At 38.1% G+C, this 16,783-nt stretch overlaps 1 protein-coding gene across 1 annotated transcript in view; it reads right to left on the bottom strand.

Moving 5' to 3' along the window:
* MED13L (mediator complex subunit 13L) overlaps positions 1-16,783 on the bottom strand; it is a 425,714-nt gene that overhangs the window by 74,663 nt on the left and 334,268 nt on the right. The window contains exons 5-7 of the mRNA XM_044673746.1: positions 7,008-7,153; positions 1,544-1,738; positions 982-1,170 (exon numbers count right to left, since the gene is read on the bottom strand). Coding sequence (XP_044529681.1) covers positions 982-1,170; positions 1,544-1,738; positions 7,008-7,153 — 530 coding nt within the window. The remainder of the gene's footprint in view (positions 1-981; positions 1,171-1,543; positions 1,739-7,007; positions 7,154-16,783) is intronic.

The raw sequence follows: 16,783 nt of genomic DNA on the forward strand, positions 1-16,783 counted from the left end.
TAAGATGGTACGTGACAGCAATCTATTATAATGAATATGATTTTATAGTTTGACAAAAGACCAAGCCTTCTGGTGGGAAGTGGGAAGGGATACCTTAACCTTGTTGGCCAAATTATTTTCTCTTGTGGAAATGACTAAAGCATGACAAACTAAGAGTTATGAGGGTAATTTGGTTGCTGACCCAGGAGCAAAAGTGTCCTTAATTGAAATGATTTCCAAGCTTATCCATTAAAAAAAAAAAAATAACTTCCTCAAATGCTATCAACACTGTGAAATCTCCAGCTTCCCTGTTTCCTCCACTGGAGTTCTGCCAACATTGATGTTCACTAACAATGCAGTCAATTGAGAATATTGACAAGGCTTCCTTCCTTCTCTACCCCAGTCGCCTGTCAACTCTAACGACTTCAGAAAGGCAGAATTTCCAAATGCTCAGAATTCTAGCTAGGAATAAAGTTGACAGCCTCTTATTCCCAGTTCTGTCCATGGCTGCAATAACTTGGGCAAAGGCTCTGACCTCTAGAGTCTTGAGTTTATATTGGCTATTAAAAGGGAAGCATGCTTTTTGCCACTTGGCATTTGGACAAAACTTGTGACATACCGATGTATGTGTAGAACTCTGAATCAGTCACTTAGGGTGAAATACTCAGAGGCATGCAAATGAAACTTAAAGCAATATAATCTAACATTTTACTTGTGCAAGTTTGTAGTTACTTGCCCCACACTATATAGCAGCCTGATTCTACCACCATGGAAAAATAGAAATGTAAATGTGGTCAATTCTTGATTGGTCTGAGAAATGATAATAATGTACGATAGCCAAAAAAAAAAAATATTCTTTACATTTCTGAAGAATGTACACTCAGTTAGGTCTAGGGTATCTAGTTTTTATGCTGCTTAAAATTAGTTTTAATGATTACTTAGTGCTACTTAGTTCTGGGCTTCCATTTCCTTAGGTCCTCTTCTCACTATGATGCTACTTACCTATGATAGCTTGTTCTGGAGAAGTGGGTGGGGTGAGTGGCATCCCACAATGACTGGGGTCTTTCATGCTTCCAACTCCATGCTGGCCAACAACAATGTGACCTCCAGCACCAACAACATTCTGAGACACTGGGATATCATTTTGAGAGATCAAAACAAAGGCTGATGGATACACCATACGAACACCGCCTATGATGAGTGACAGCAAAAATAAAGTCAACATACTCCTTAGAAACAGAACTCCACAGAACCATTCAGTTCACCATAAGACCTATGTTCAATGGTCAAAATGTGAGGCCAATCGAGTGTTATATTAAATTATATGTTTTATTCGTCAACAGTGAGCAGGTGCTTAAATAAGTTGCCTGGTAGGATGCTAATAGCATTTGGGATACAGGGACTGTTGGAGCTTCAGGCAAGAAAACTACTCAGCATGCTCCACTGTGCCAAGAGAGTCACCAAACAAGATAGGAAAGTAATGAAGGATGTTTCAGTGAATATGAATTATTATTTTTTAAATTAAATGAGGAAAAAGTTCTTCAGGCAAAATATTTTTTCTTACCAACGATTACTTCGACTGCCACGGGGAAATCATCATCATATCCTAACTCCTCTTCCTCCTTCCGCTCCTCTTTCTTCTTCAGCACCATTGGGTAGAAATACTGCCATTCCTCAATTAGCTTGCGGGTGGCTGGGTCTGACATCTTATATGCCTGGCCTGTCAGTGTCCCATTTAAGCCATACGGGCTTACCAGCACTACAAAAAGAGAGAAACCCTAGGACGGTGAAGATATCACAACAATGTCTCCTCCATAAGTACATCCCAGCATGTGTAGTGATTTTAGGTCAAAGCACAGACTTTCTCATAAACACACTGCCCTATTTCATAATTCCTTTGGAAACAGTGACACAAAGCAGTTTTCATCCTATTGTTCTCTCTTATTTATTCCCTTCTTAGCTCATGTCATTTTGGGGCAGCAACCAGTCTGGATAGCTTACTCCTCAGTCATGATACAGATGAGGGGATTTGGATTCTGGTAGGTACTGAACATGATGGTACTTGAGGTCCTTTTCAGCCCTAAAAGTCTGTGATTCTGTGACAAAAGTTGGCCTATTACAATATAACATAGAGCATATACTAATGTCTTTCTCTAATTAATCAACATACACATGCTAAATGCCTGCTATTTAAGGAGCTAAACACAATGCTTGTGAATCAAAGACAAAACTGCTTTTCTCAAGGAACTCACACTGTAATGGGGATGGGGGGCACACTGGGTAGGGAGGGACAAGATATAAAAATAATGCACATACCAAATACATACAGAGTAAATGGAAGATAACCTTAGAACAGAAGGCAATAACAACTGAGAGGGCCCGGAAAGACTTCATATGGAAGGAGGTATTTAAGCTGTCCATTTTGAAGCCCTCCTCATTGCATGGAGGCAGGGGGTCTCCCAACAGGATCAAGTCTGGCAAATTCTTCCAAGAGGGAAAGACTCTGACTATGGAATGGTAATGAATTGTGTCTATATCATTCAAGGACCAAAATAGTGTGGTGTGGAGAGCTTTATCACCAGTATAGATGTGACCTGAATTCTTGATACCAGATACTTAAGTCACAGCAGAGGTGATTTTGGAAGGGGTATCCACAGTGACAAGATCCCAGACTTTGGAAGTGCATGAAGCAGATAATGCAGCAAAATTCAAAACAAAAGTTTGTGAGTACTATCTCAGTGGGTTCTGAGGCTCCAGAATGGCATACTTTACCCAATAAATGAAAGCTATATAGCAAATCAGAAGTCATAAAAAAAAAAAAAAAAAATCACATGATCTAAGAATGTCTGAATATGCCCATCCGACGTTATAATGCTGAATTATGGTTTTACTGTAAATATCTACAGGGTCACTACAAAATACTTTTATTTGAAGTGGGATTTTTAGGTCTTAAAATTTCCATACCACTTTCTACTAGAATTTAACTTGAAAAGGATGTTTTACCGGGCAAAGAAATAAAAATCTGCATAGCACAAAGAGTAGCTACACTTAAATTTTTGACTCCCAGGAAGGTAAATTTCCTAATAAAGCATTTCTGTGGAAAAAAGCTACCTTTGATTTAGTCTGAATTTGTTCATGAATCCTACAGGATAGAAAAGAGTCTCTTTGTTACTGATTCTCAGGGACCAGCACACACCTAGATTGATTTTTCTCTTGCTAGTCAGTAACACAAGTAGCCAAGGGACACTGGCACTCAAAAAGTAGTAGTAGTAGGGCAGCTCCCCTGCATTAATGGTGAAGAAATCCCCTACTCCATCTGCAAGAAGGGTGAGGGATTTAAAACCTCCACCTTCTGCAACTATTGACAGGGCAATAGCTGCCCTAATGATGGATTTCCTCCACTGCAATTGTGGGAAATTATTAAGCTATCCCCAAATGAGAAAGAAGTGAAAAACTAGCAAAATTAAACCCAGGTGTTCCTGAGAGATTTCACATGAGGAAGATTATTTTGAAGAATATTTTTCCTGCTTCAGATATAGGTCCAAATTGATAAATTACATTTATTTCTTTGTTGCCTTTTCCTTTTGTTTTTCTTAACCAGGCAAATGACAGATGTGGCCACAATAGTACTTAATGATCTGTTTTAATAAAATACATGATGTAAATAATTTCATTAATTCATAATATCACTAAGAATAGGGGCAGCAAAGTGGATAGACTTGTCATTGGAGTCCAGGAGACTTGGAGGGACTGGACAAGTCTAAGTCTCTAAGGGCCCTCAAGCCATTTTTTCCAACTACAATTGTGAAATAATTACAAATCTACGTTGGTAGAAGGAATTTCCTCACCAGGAGTCCTATGCCAATGAAATTAGAGGTCTAAACCAACAATATTCCTATAAGATCTGTTTTACCATTCTCAGAATTTGAAGTGGTTTAAATCTCATAGCAATTTCTTTCTAACATAAACAAAATCAAATGTGATGGGGCATGCAACTCACTCTCTTCCTAAAGATAATTAAGTTAGCAGAGGTGGCTGGATACCACATGTAGATCCCCTAAGATTTCATATTATACTAAAAAGTACTTGTTCATCTTTTGATCTTAAGGACATATATATGTGATCACTTGTCAGGGATTAGAGACTCTAGAGCTGGGACAATCCTTCAAAGGAATCCAGTCCATTGGTTTTGGTACAAGATCACTCAGAGTAACTACCAGAGCCAGAACTTGAGTCCTTTGATGGTGGCCCAAAGGCAGAGTGGAGGCCTTCAGAGATGAGAAGTCATTCCTCTCCTCCTTAAAAGTGTTATAATAATTGCTAGTATTTATAAGTTACTTTAAGATTTTCAAAACTATTATCGCACTTTTATCTTCACAAGTCTTAGAAGATGGGTGCTATTATTACACTCCTTTTGCAGATGAAGAAACTAAGGCAGACGGAAGCTAAATGAGTTGCTCAGGGTCAGAAAGTCAGTCAAAGGCTGGATTTGAACTCAAATCTTTATGACTCCAGGACTTGTGTTATGTCCAACATGCCACCCCTGAAGTCCTTTCTAACTTCCAAACCTGAAAATGACACTTCTTATATGTTTTTCACTCTAACCTACTATTTTATAGAGAAGGATCATGCACTGAGTGAAAGGCTATAAAAGATGCCTTCGAAGGTCTTGTCTTACTCCATGATTCATTGTTTCCATAGGATATCAATCAGAATGCTTTTTGAGGACATCTAATCCTACTGGGCCCTTTGCCCCAGTTCAATAGGAGAGGACACACAGACAGAAAGAGTCACTGACTGATGAACAGATGCAATGATTAAACCCCAAAGAAAATGAGCTACTGTAAATGAGAAGCCTTCTCTAATGTGCTCCTGAGTGGTAGATGCACAAGGTTTGTTTCCATTAGACTAGTACATTTGCAAAGAGTTCCATAATTTGTAACTGCCTAAACCAATGAGCATATACACCTGTTGCCCAGGACTGCTCACCAGCAAAAGGCTCTGGATCAGACTTGGCCAGCTCCTGCTGCATTTTCTGAGTCTAGTGCCTGCATGTTGAGCACATGGAGCAACCTACAGCAGTGGGAACTGAATCTGAATTCCAATTATGTCTCTAGATACTTCTATGACCTTGGGCAAGTGACTTAACCTGTTCAGGCTTCAGCTACCTCATCTGAAAAATTAAAGGGTTGGATGAGATGACATTTCATGATCATATAACCTCAGCAGATTCTTTGTTTGGATAATAACCATAATACTATAACAAGGTTAGTTCCCCATGAGAGTGATCTGTGTTTCTTCTTTAATTCCCAAATTCAACTGTTAAGACTTTTTACTAAGCTAAATCAATATGCTTCACAGAATGCCAAGAATTATTGTTCTGATGTTAATTATTCTTACGACAGCATGGGATTATAGTAACAAAAATATTTTAATCAATTTTACTAGTATTTTAAAAATCATGCTTTGCCTTATCTGAAATATATTTTTGCTATATTTCTTTGGTGATGGTATGCTACAAAACTAAAGAAACTGTTCAGAGAGGATTATGAAATAAAAATTAAAAATAGAAACTCAGATAATCAAGATGATCAAGTTAGTCTTTTACAAATATTAGGACAATGAAAAAGATTTCATTAATTTATAGTTGTTAGCTTTTATAACTTAATATGTATTCATTTATGTCTGGACTGTTAATTCTTTCAGTTCTTAAAAGGAAATAAAACATTGCCATTTCTAAAAGATACTATCTACCAGATGGGGGGACTACCATTACTGCAATGAAAAATGCTGAGTTTAATATTAATTGTGCATAATATTATGATCCATCATTACTAATATCAGGTTAACTAACCAGCAAAGCAGTAAAAATTCTATATTTAAAAAAAATTGTCAGTTAAGTCATTCGTTGTGATATAAAGTTATTTTTCTTCTTTGACAATGTAGGAAATGCTCCACTTTCTTCTTCAACAATACTTAAAAAAAAAAAATTAAAAAAAATAAATCTCTTTTTCCTTTTCTCCCTATATTACTTCCAAGCTGGAAGGGCAGAGGCTGCACATGAGCCTGGTCTTACTCTGATCAACATGGGAGCTTTGACTTGCTCCATTTCAACTTTCAGCCTTCAATCCTTAGGCAAGCCAGTGCCCTCCCCTACCTGGGGGCTCATCTTATTAAATGCAGCCAATGTGAATGGACTCTCAAGCAGCTTAGCTCAGAACCACCAAGTTCAAGCAATCATCTATGCCAGCTTCAGCCTTCCAGATAGTAGGGATCCCAGGTGTGTGCCTGGCAATGCTTCCACAGTTATAGCTCCCATTACACATACAACTGAATGTACCACTGGAATAAGACTGTTTTTATTGATGACTTCGGCCCTTTTGGCCATCTTAGAGCCTAGGACTGGGGCTGGTGGGGATGACAGTCCTACTGTATTATGATCTGGCCAACAGGAACAATGTGTTTCTTTTTTCATGGCTACACTTCAGCTGCAGAGTGTCTATGGAAGAGGGCCAAGATGGGGAAGGGGTGCCAGAAGATGCCACCCAAGGAACAGTAAAAGAAACTGGGGAGATTAAGAATAGACTTAAGGAATGGTCTTACATCAGTTTTCAGTTATATGAAGAGGGACAAGCCCTTTTCTAACTCAGAAAGGGTAAAATTACCATGCAAGGGAAATTTTTTGAACCATTTGAGCTATCTAAAAACAAAATGAGCTTCTCTCAGGAAGGAATAGCTGGGTGACCATGTGGACAGGATATTGAATGGATTTTTACTCAGGCATGGTTGGCCTTCATGGTCTCTGGGAGCTCTTCCAATTCTGAGATGCTGTGATTCTCAACCCTGGGTGTTTTAGCCACAAGTCTGACACGTTTTCCAAATAACCACTGGAATAAAATGTCTCCTTGTGAAATAACAAATAGAACAGACCAAGACCCACACTTTCAATTATTTAAAATTCTGCCTTCTCTTTAAGCTTTTCATGATCAATATTAATAATGCTTTGAAAGGTACCTTAGAACACTTACCCTGGAATGGTGCAGGGGATGACTGCGCCATATGAATATGCTCTTCATTAATCAGATAAATTGGCTGGTGCTGGGCAATCTCCACACTCGTGCACACGTTACTTTCCCCATGAAGAAAAAATGTGAAGGCACAGGACAAATGTTCACTGAAAATACAAAAGAAAATTCTAAATATTGGTAGGAAATTAATATGGCTGTGGAGGTGTCAAATAGGCAGGCCACAGACAGGTGACAAATCTAGCTTCTTTGTCAACTAGTTGGGAGAGTTGGAATTTTAAGAATTTAACAATGCCTATTTGCAAACCAACAAAAAAAAAAAAAAATCATGGTTTTAAACTAGAAAGGCCTTCAGAGATCATCTAGTCCAATACTGTCATTACCTACAGCAGGAAACCAAGGCCCTGAGAGAAGGGATTCTTCTAGTCAAAGATGTGATAAGTAAAATAAGTAGAATTGGAAGCCAAGTCCTACAATTCTAAAGAGAACATTCTATCCAGCCCATCACTGTGGATTCTCATTTTTAAATGTTTGGATAAGCTTCAGGGATATTTAACTTTTAACTATTTTGACTATTTGACTATTCTAAAATGAAAACCACCATGAATTGGCATCATAATTTGACAATTTTTATAGACAATGTAACTGGGACTACAGGTGATGAAAAAAGTTCATATCAATATCAGTGGCTACAGCCTCTCAAGCATACATTTATCACATATTTATTTAGCACCTACTGTGTCATATAGTCCTATGGAAAATAATATTGAATTATCCGGATAAATACCATACATAATCAACATAGTTCTTCCAAACAGAATGGCATGTTTTTTGTTTTTTTTTAAACCCTTAACTTCTGTGTATTGGCTCCTAGGTGGAAGAGTGTTAAGGGTGGGCAGTGGGGGTCAAGTGACTTGCCCAGGGTCACACAGCTGGGAAGTGTCTGAAGTTGGATTTAAACCTAGGACCTCCCATCTCTAGGCCTGACTCTCAAACCACTGAGCTACCCAGCTGCCGCTGGCATGTTATTTTATTTAATATTTGTGATTTGTCTTTCTTAATCACACAATTTAAAAGCAAATCACTTCTCTATGTTCCCTGTAATTAGGTGAGAATTATAAGTCTTGAACTGGCTTTACACAGATAGATACATAATTCCAAAATTATAATAATGGCTTTAAAAACTATGATGAGAAGCAGCTGGGTGGCTCACTGGATAGAGAGCGAGGTCTGGAGACAGGAGGTCCTGGGTTCAAATGTAACCTCAAACACTTCCTAGCTGTGTGACCCTGGGCAAGTCACTTAACCCCCACTGCCTAGTGTAAGGGTTAAATAAGGAGTTTGACAAAGTGAGGAAAGAAGTTTAATAGAAACTTTCATTAATTTAAGAAAGAAGTACAGATGGAAAGAAATTATTAATCTTCTGCCCTATAAATATGCCCAAAATTCCTAATACTATGTAAAATTTCCTAAAACTACCTCTGTCTTTTGAGGGCAGTTTCTTTCTGCCTGGCAAGCCAGGCCTACCACTCACTCACTCCTTCAATCAATTTTCTATAGCAGCCCAACTGTCAGTAGCCAACTACCAGCAGACCTTTCCCTCAAACACAGACCTCCTCCTTTCTAGAGATGCCAGAGGCAAAAACCCCCCCAACTGTCAGTGGCTGCTTTCTTTCTCTCCTCACTGACCAACTGTCCTCCCCTAACTTCCTGTCAGAGGGTAGACTACTTCCTCTTCTCAGGTCCTGGTCCCTTTGGTAACAGAATCTTTAGCTCTGGCTAACTGACTCACTGAACCTGTCAGTTCTGATCTACTTAGAAACTCTGCTCTATAGTCTCTTAATAAGACAGAGGGAGAGATTAATAAAATCCCTTTAACTTTATCCCTTATCACTCTTCTTGCCTTGGAACCAATAAATAGTATTGATTCTTAGGCAGAACTTAAGGTTTAAAAAACAATAACAAAAAACCTATGATAGCATACCAGGTATTACACAAAGTCCATTTTGCTCCTAAGAACTCCTAAGAATATGTACGGAATGAACAACACCAGCAATCCCTTCATTAAATCATGGTAATTCATCAAATTAAAAAGATCAGCACTAAGATACTAACTTAAAATCTAGAAGTTTTGTAAAACAATCTTCACACAACTGACAATGCTGAAGTTATGTTTAACCTTAAAACAACCACATTCCCCTTAAGAATCTGGAAGAAAACGTAAATATAAAAAGTCAAATCATAAATAAATTAGGTGATCATAGAATAGTATATCTGTCAGATCTGTAGGAAAGTAATTTAAAATCAAGCAGGAGATAGAGAACATTACAAAATATAAAATGAATGACTTTGATTATATCAAATTAAAAAGGTTTGGAACAAAACACAATGCAACCAAAATTAGAAGGAAAACAATAAACTGGGAAAACTTTAAAAAAAAAAAACTCTCTTGATACACAACTGATCATTATAACTCTGAATGTGAATGGGATGTACTCACCCATAAAACAGAAGCAAATAGCAGAGTGGATTAGAAACCAAAATCCTACCCTTTGTTGTCTATAAGAAACACATATGATGCGGGTGGACATACACAGATTTAAGGTCAAGGGCTGGAGCAAAATCTTTTGGGCTAAAGAGCTCTAAAAGACTACCTGCCCTTCGATTCAGCCACAATATTGCTGGGCTTGTACCCCAAAGAGATCATAGATAAAAACTAGTATAAAAATATTTATAACCGTGTTTTTTTGTGGTGGCAAAAAACTGGAAATTGAGGGTATGCCCTTCAATTGGGGAATAGCAGAAAAAATTGTGCTATATGCTTTGATGGAATACTATTGTACTCAAAGGAATAATAAGCTGGAGGAATTCCATGTGAACTGGAAAGACCTCCAGGAACTGATGCAGAGTGAAAGGAGCAGAGCCAGAAGAACATTGTACACAGAGACTGATACACTGTGGTAAAATCAAATGTAATGGATGTCTGTACTAGTAGCAATGCAATGACCCAGGACAACTCTGAGGGATTTATGGAAAAGAACGCTACCCACATTCAGAGGAAGAACTTCAGGAGTGGAAACACAGAAGAAAAACAACAGCTTGAACACATGGGTTGATGCAGACATGGTTGGGGATGTAGACTCAAAACGACCACACCAATGCAACTATCAATAATATATAAATAAGTCTTGATTGATGACACATGTTAAAAGCAGTGGAAATGTGCATTGGATATGGGGGGAGGGGGTTAAGGGGAAAGTAAAAACATGAATCATGGAAATATTTTCTAAAAAAATAAAACATTTAAATAAAAAAATCTTTTGGGCTTCAAATGAGAAAAAGAAGGCAGGAGTGGAGATCATGATTTCTGACAAAGCCAAAGGAAAAATAAATCTGATTAAAAGAGACAGGGAAGGTAATTACATCCTGATAAAAGGCAGTATAGACAATGAGGAAATAAAAGTACTCAACATGTATGCACCAAATGGCATAGCATCCAATTTCCTAAAGGAGAAACTCGCAGAGCTCAAGAAGGAAATTGAACAAGCCATCAAAGAACTCCCTAAGAAAAACCCCCAGGACCAAATGGATTCACAAGTAAATTCTATCAAACCTTCAAAGAACAACCAATTCCAATACTATACAAACTATCTGACATAATAAGCAAAGAAGGAATTCTACCAAACTCCTTTTATGATACAAATATGATACTGATCCCAAAGCCAGGTAGATCAAAAACAGAGAAAGAAAACTACAGACCAATCTCCTTAATGAACATAGATGCAAAAATTTTAAACAGAATACTAGCAAAAAGACTCCAGCAAGTGATCACGAAGGTTATTCATTATGATCAGATAGGATTTATACCAGGAATGCAAGGATGGTTCAACATAAGAAAAACCATTCACATAACTGACCATATCAACAAGCAAACCAACAAAAACCACATGATTATCTCAATAGATGCTGAAAATGCCTTTGACAAAATACAGCACCCATTCCTATTGAAAACACTGGAAAGTATAGGAATAGAAGGACCTTTCCTAAAAATAATAAACAGTATATATGTAAAACTATCAACATGCATCATATGCAATGGGGACAAACTAGCAGCCTTCCGAATAAGATCAGGCATGAAACAAGGATGTCCATTATCACCTCTATTATTTAACATTGTACTAGAAACACTAGCAGTAGCAATTAGAGAAGAAAAAGAAATTGAAGGTATTAAAATAGGCAATGAGGAGACTAAGCTATCACTCTTTGCAGATGATACAATGGTCTACTTAAAAAATCCTAGAGAATCAACTAAAAAGCTAATAGAAATGATCAACAACTTTATCAAAGTTGCAGAAAACAAAATTAATGTGCATAAATCATCAGCATTTCTATATACTTCCAACACATCACAGCAGCAAGAGGTAGAAAGTGAAACATCTTTTAAAATCACCCTACACAATATAAAATACGTAGGAAACTATTTACCAAAACAAACACAGGAATGTTAAAACCAGTGAAAATATGCGTTGGATGTTGGGGGGGGGGAAGATAGGGGGAAGGGGAAAGTAAAAACATGAATCATGTAACCATGGAAAATTTTTCTAAAAAAAATAGAATATTTAAACCTTTAAAACAAAACCATACTCTCTGACAAAGGTTTACTTTCCCAAATATATAAGAAATTAAGTCAAATTTACAAAAAAAATCAAGCCATTCTCCAATCGACAAATGGTCAAAGGACAAGAATAGGCGGGATGAAATCAAAACTATCAATAAGGTCATGAAAAACTGTTCTAAGTCCCTCATGATTAGAAATGCAAATTAAAACAGCACTGAAGTACCACCTTACACCTAACAGACTGGCCACTATGATAGCAAAGTGACAAATGTTGGAGGGCATGTGACAATATTGGTACTGATGGGTTTATACCCCAAAGAGATAAAAAGCAAAAATACTTGTACAAAAATATTCAGAGCTGTGCACTTTGTGGTGGCAAAAAAATGGAAAATGAGGGGATCCCCACTGATTATGGAATGGCTAAATAAATTGCAGTATCTGCTGGTGATGGAATACTATTGTGCTGAAAGGAATAATGAACTAGAGGAATTCCATGTAAACTGGAAGGACCTCCAGGAAATGATGCAGAGTGAAAGAAGCAGAACCAGGAGAACATTGTACACAGAGACTGATACACTGTGGTAAAATTGAATGTAATGGACTTCTCTACTAGCAGCAGTGCCACAATCCAGGACAATCCAGAGGAACTTATGAGAAAGAACACTATCTACATCCAGAGAAAGAACTGTGGGAGCAGAAACACAGAAGAAAAACATATGATCAATCATGTGGTTCGATGGGGATGTGGTTAGGGTTTTGATGTTAAAAGATCACTGTATTACAAATATGAATAATGTGGAAACAGGTTTTGAACAATGATACATGTATAACCCAGTGGAATTGCTTGTCAGCTTCTGGAGAGGGGGAGGAAGATGGGAGGGAAAAATCATGAATCATGTAACCATGGAAAAATATTCTAAATAAATTTTAAAAGAAGAATCTGAAAGAAAGCATATTCCTTTCAAAAGGAAATTTGAACAAAAATAACAAAATTCTCATTCTACAACTCCATACAGTTACCAATGCAATACAACACTGAGAATAGGTTCAGTTCTTCTCAATTTTGAGAAATCACTTAGTTTTACTTGACTGTGAGGTCTCAACAATAATTTACTACATACCATTGAGAATTCAGAATAGCTACTAAACTTCATCCCCAGAGTTACAAGGGGGAAAATAGAACTAGTCATAAACAGGATAATTCTGTCAAGCTCTTTGGCTCTGATGATCAAAAGTAAAAAGTACAGAAAAAGGAAAGGATATAGAAAAAAAATCATGAGTCACCTCTCTTCCCTTGAAAATATGCAGTCACTTATCCATGAAGATGATAATTTTTGTATATTTATAGCAGTAACGATGTGTTTAAGCTATGTTGGCTGTAGGGTTTAGTGTAAAAAAAAAATTATTATTTTTTTTTAATTTAATGGAGAACCTGGAGGTCCTCTTACCATAGAGATGTATAGGGATTAACCAGACCACAGTGACAGGAAGTAGGAACCAGGGAGTCCACTGCTGGGCACGGGTGAATTAGAGGCTGTAAGTTGATGATAGGAGAGTCAGTTGCTGACAGTTAGGGAGTGAGTTGCAGGGAAGTTGGCTGCTGGATGTGAGTTGGTCAATGGGGGTTGGTTGCTGGTGGTGTAGTTAGTGTTTAGTTGCAGGAATATAAAGGCAAGCCTCAGCTTACTGAGAGGACTTTTGGTTTTAGCCTTTAAAGGGCTTTTTGCCTCTGGGATCTCTAGAAAACAGGAGGTCTATCTCATAGGCAAGGATCTGCTATCAGTTGGCTACTAATGGTTGGGCTGCTATAGAAAACTGATTGAAGAAGTGAGTGAGTATGGATTATCCATTATTTTAGGGAGTGTTATATTCATAATCTGGGAAATGATGGATGCCACCCTGAATGACAGGGAAGGCAGTTGGAAGACAGAGAATGTTCCCAGGTGCTGTGAGCCAGGGGCAAACGTCAGAAGGTCCTAGAGTATAAATACCCCTGACAGCCACTTTGAGGGCGTCTCTCTAGGTCTCTCTAGGTCTCTCTGGGCTCTGGACAGAAGTCTCTGGACTGGGAAATCCAGGCCAGAGTGGGTGATGAAGGAAGGCAGGGAAGTTATGAAGAAGAGGGTAGGAATAACTTTGAAGCTATTTTCTGAAAACTGTGAGAGCTAGTTGCATCACCAACAATGGTAGTGAGAAAGCTGACAGAATAAGAATACCAACACAGCTGCATCTGGCTTGGCTGTGGCCAGGCTGGGCCAGAGGTAGTGGAGAGAGTAAATCTCCAGTTTCTGCCTGATTAATAGCCTCCAGTCCTGATTGTCAACTAGTTTATAGATAACAGATTGATAGGGGCTCCAATCCCCAATCCTTGTCCTATTTATCCTTTCCCTGATTATAGATAAAGAGAGTTTAACAAGTACCTTCCTGAGTGGTCCTTATATCACAACCTTTGGGAAGGGAGTCAAATGCAGTCAGATAACAAACATCATCCAAGGTAAATCAATAGCCCAATAATAATCTATCCAACCCAAGGTAGGACCTGGAAAGGTTACCCATCTATCTAACCACTCGAGGATCCTTCTTGGGCAACTGTTTGAGATACATTAACATCACTGCACATCTATATCTCCCTAAGACTCTTTTGTTTATAACAGGAGTTAGTTAGTTAGTGAATAATTTATAGTATTTATAGAGTAGGTTATATTAGGTCTGGATTGTGCCAGGCAGAAGAAACTATCCTCAGAAGACAGTTAGAGGTAGTATTAAGAATTTTAGGTAGTTATAGAATAACTAGTATAGATATTAGGAAATTTTATTTCTCTATCTCTTTCCTATATTTCTCTCCTTTACTATATTCACTTTACTATATTCTTTTACTGTCTCTATTTTAATTAAACTAAACTGTTAATTGTTAAAAGCTGCTAGAAGTTTTCTATTTCTCTGGTTTAAGGGGATAATATTAATTTACAACTATACTATATTCTCATCAAAAATTATTAAAAGCTGTTCTCTTATTCTGGCAAAACCCCCTTTTTAACCCTTACATTAGCCAGGTTCACTGCATCATTTAACAAGCATTAATTGAGCACCTAACTATGTGCCAGGTATTGGGATAAGTAATGAGATACACATAAAAAAAAAAAAAATAGATCCTGCCTTCAGGAAGCTTATATGTTACTGCTAGGAAACACCACCTACCTGAGCCTAAAACCTGAGAAATAGTAATTTCAGGGAGGGGGCAGGAAGGGGTACTCACACCCCAAGGGGAAATGGAGGAGGAAGAGGAGGAGGATGTTAGGAAAGGTCTCAAGGAAGAGTCCACATGGAATCTAGAAGGCCCTAAACTTGTAGCCTAGAAAGATTTAATAAATCCCAGTTTACTTAGCTTAAAGGTGACAGTCCCAGGCTTCACCCCATTACATTAGAATTCCTCTCTAAGGGAAAGGCCAAGCCCAAACCAAGTGACTCTTCTTTGTCTCCAGAAGTCTTTCTCACTGCATCACACCCAGGATAGAACTTAGGACCTTCAGCTTACAAGACTGACGATGTTTACTGTGTTAAAGAGTCACTTGGCTTGGGTTTGGTCTTTCCCTTAGGGAGGAACTTTCAAGTGAAGTGGTCAAGCCTGGGGCTGTCGCCTTTAAGTTAAGTAAACTGGAGTTCATTAAATCTTTCTAGGCTACAAGTTTAGGGGCTTCTAGATTCCACATGGACAGAAGAAACCTCAGACACTTAACAGGAACTTAGAAACTAAGGATTCTACAAGGCTGAGGTGAGGAAGGGAGATAAGGTTCAGCAAAGAGAAAATTTTTATATCATCATCATCATCATCATCATCATTATTATTATTATTATTATATCTTATTATTAGCAAAGAGATAAGATTGTTGTGAAGGAAACATCAAAGTAGTCTAACTGATTATAATTCAATGTGTGAACAGCATAGAATCAACTTTGAAATTATGGTAAGAATCAGATTGCAAAAGATCTAAAAGTCAAATAGTAGCTACTATAAGAGTTTGGGGTAGAAAAGCAACATAGTCAGACTTTGGTTTAAGAACAGCCATTGAGGCCTAGAGGTCATCAACTTTAGGATTGATTGAATCTGTGTCCAAGGAGTTTTTCTGGTCCAGACCTAGGATTTCCCTGGCATAGGAAAATACAGATGGATGATCAGTCTCTAACCCAGTGGTTCCCATTGGGGTTTGGTGGTTCCCAAGAACATTTCTCATTATTTCCAGAGTTGTATTAGTTCACCAACTCTTCACTTTTCAGCTCTATTCCCTAGTTAGAGATGGTCACTAGAAGTGAGTGCTAGGGATTCCTAGGAATTTTATTGCCCAAAAATCTTGTATTTTGGCCCAAGGACTAATAGACAGAGGCAGGGAAGCAAAGATGTGATGTGCACAGACAACTTAACTTGGATTCAAGAAGCCTAAACTTGATTTGGCTTCTGGTATTACTGGCTTTGGGGTCACAGAAAGGAGAGTCACTGGCTCTCAGTTTTCTTCATCTATAACATGGTGGCATAGGCATGGTAGGGAGATGGCATGGGCATTGTACATAGATGGCATGGACACTGTACCCCTTAACTTAGGCAAACTGGAAACTGGGAAATTCCCTCACTCCTTTCTATCCTTGTGACTCCTAACCAGAGAACATCTGATAGCTACTATAAGACCCTGAGATTACTATCATCTTTGTATCTCCTTTAGGTTGAGATGGACAAAGAGATGTACCTCCAGGCTTACACCTTGATAATATCTGACTCTATCTTATGATAATTAGATTAAGTCTACACAGCCCATTTTTAGATTTAATCACCAAAGGTGAGAGCACCTTCCAATTCTCAGAGGTCCTAACCTAGTGTGCTAGAGTGAGTAATGAATCAGAATCAACGGACCGCCCCCTACACTTTCTATGAGAAAGCATCTATTGTGATTGGACACAATTGAAATTATTCTTAATTGAAGATTGATAATAGTTCAATCCTCTGGCAACCATCTTTAATATATTGAACCCATAAGACCCCTTTTTCTCCCTTACAATCTCAGGCATCCATCTGTTCCCTAAACCATGAGGGTCTCCAGGCAGACCCCAGTCAGGTGACCAAACATCCCACCGAATGCCTGAGTGTTTACCACTCTAGAATCACCCCACA

This window comes from Gracilinanus agilis, chromosome 1, assembly GCF_016433145.1.
Source record: "Gracilinanus agilis isolate LMUSP501 chromosome 1, AgileGrace, whole genome shotgun sequence".
Lineage (NCBI taxonomy): Eukaryota > Metazoa > Chordata > Mammalia > Didelphimorphia > Didelphidae > Gracilinanus > Gracilinanus agilis.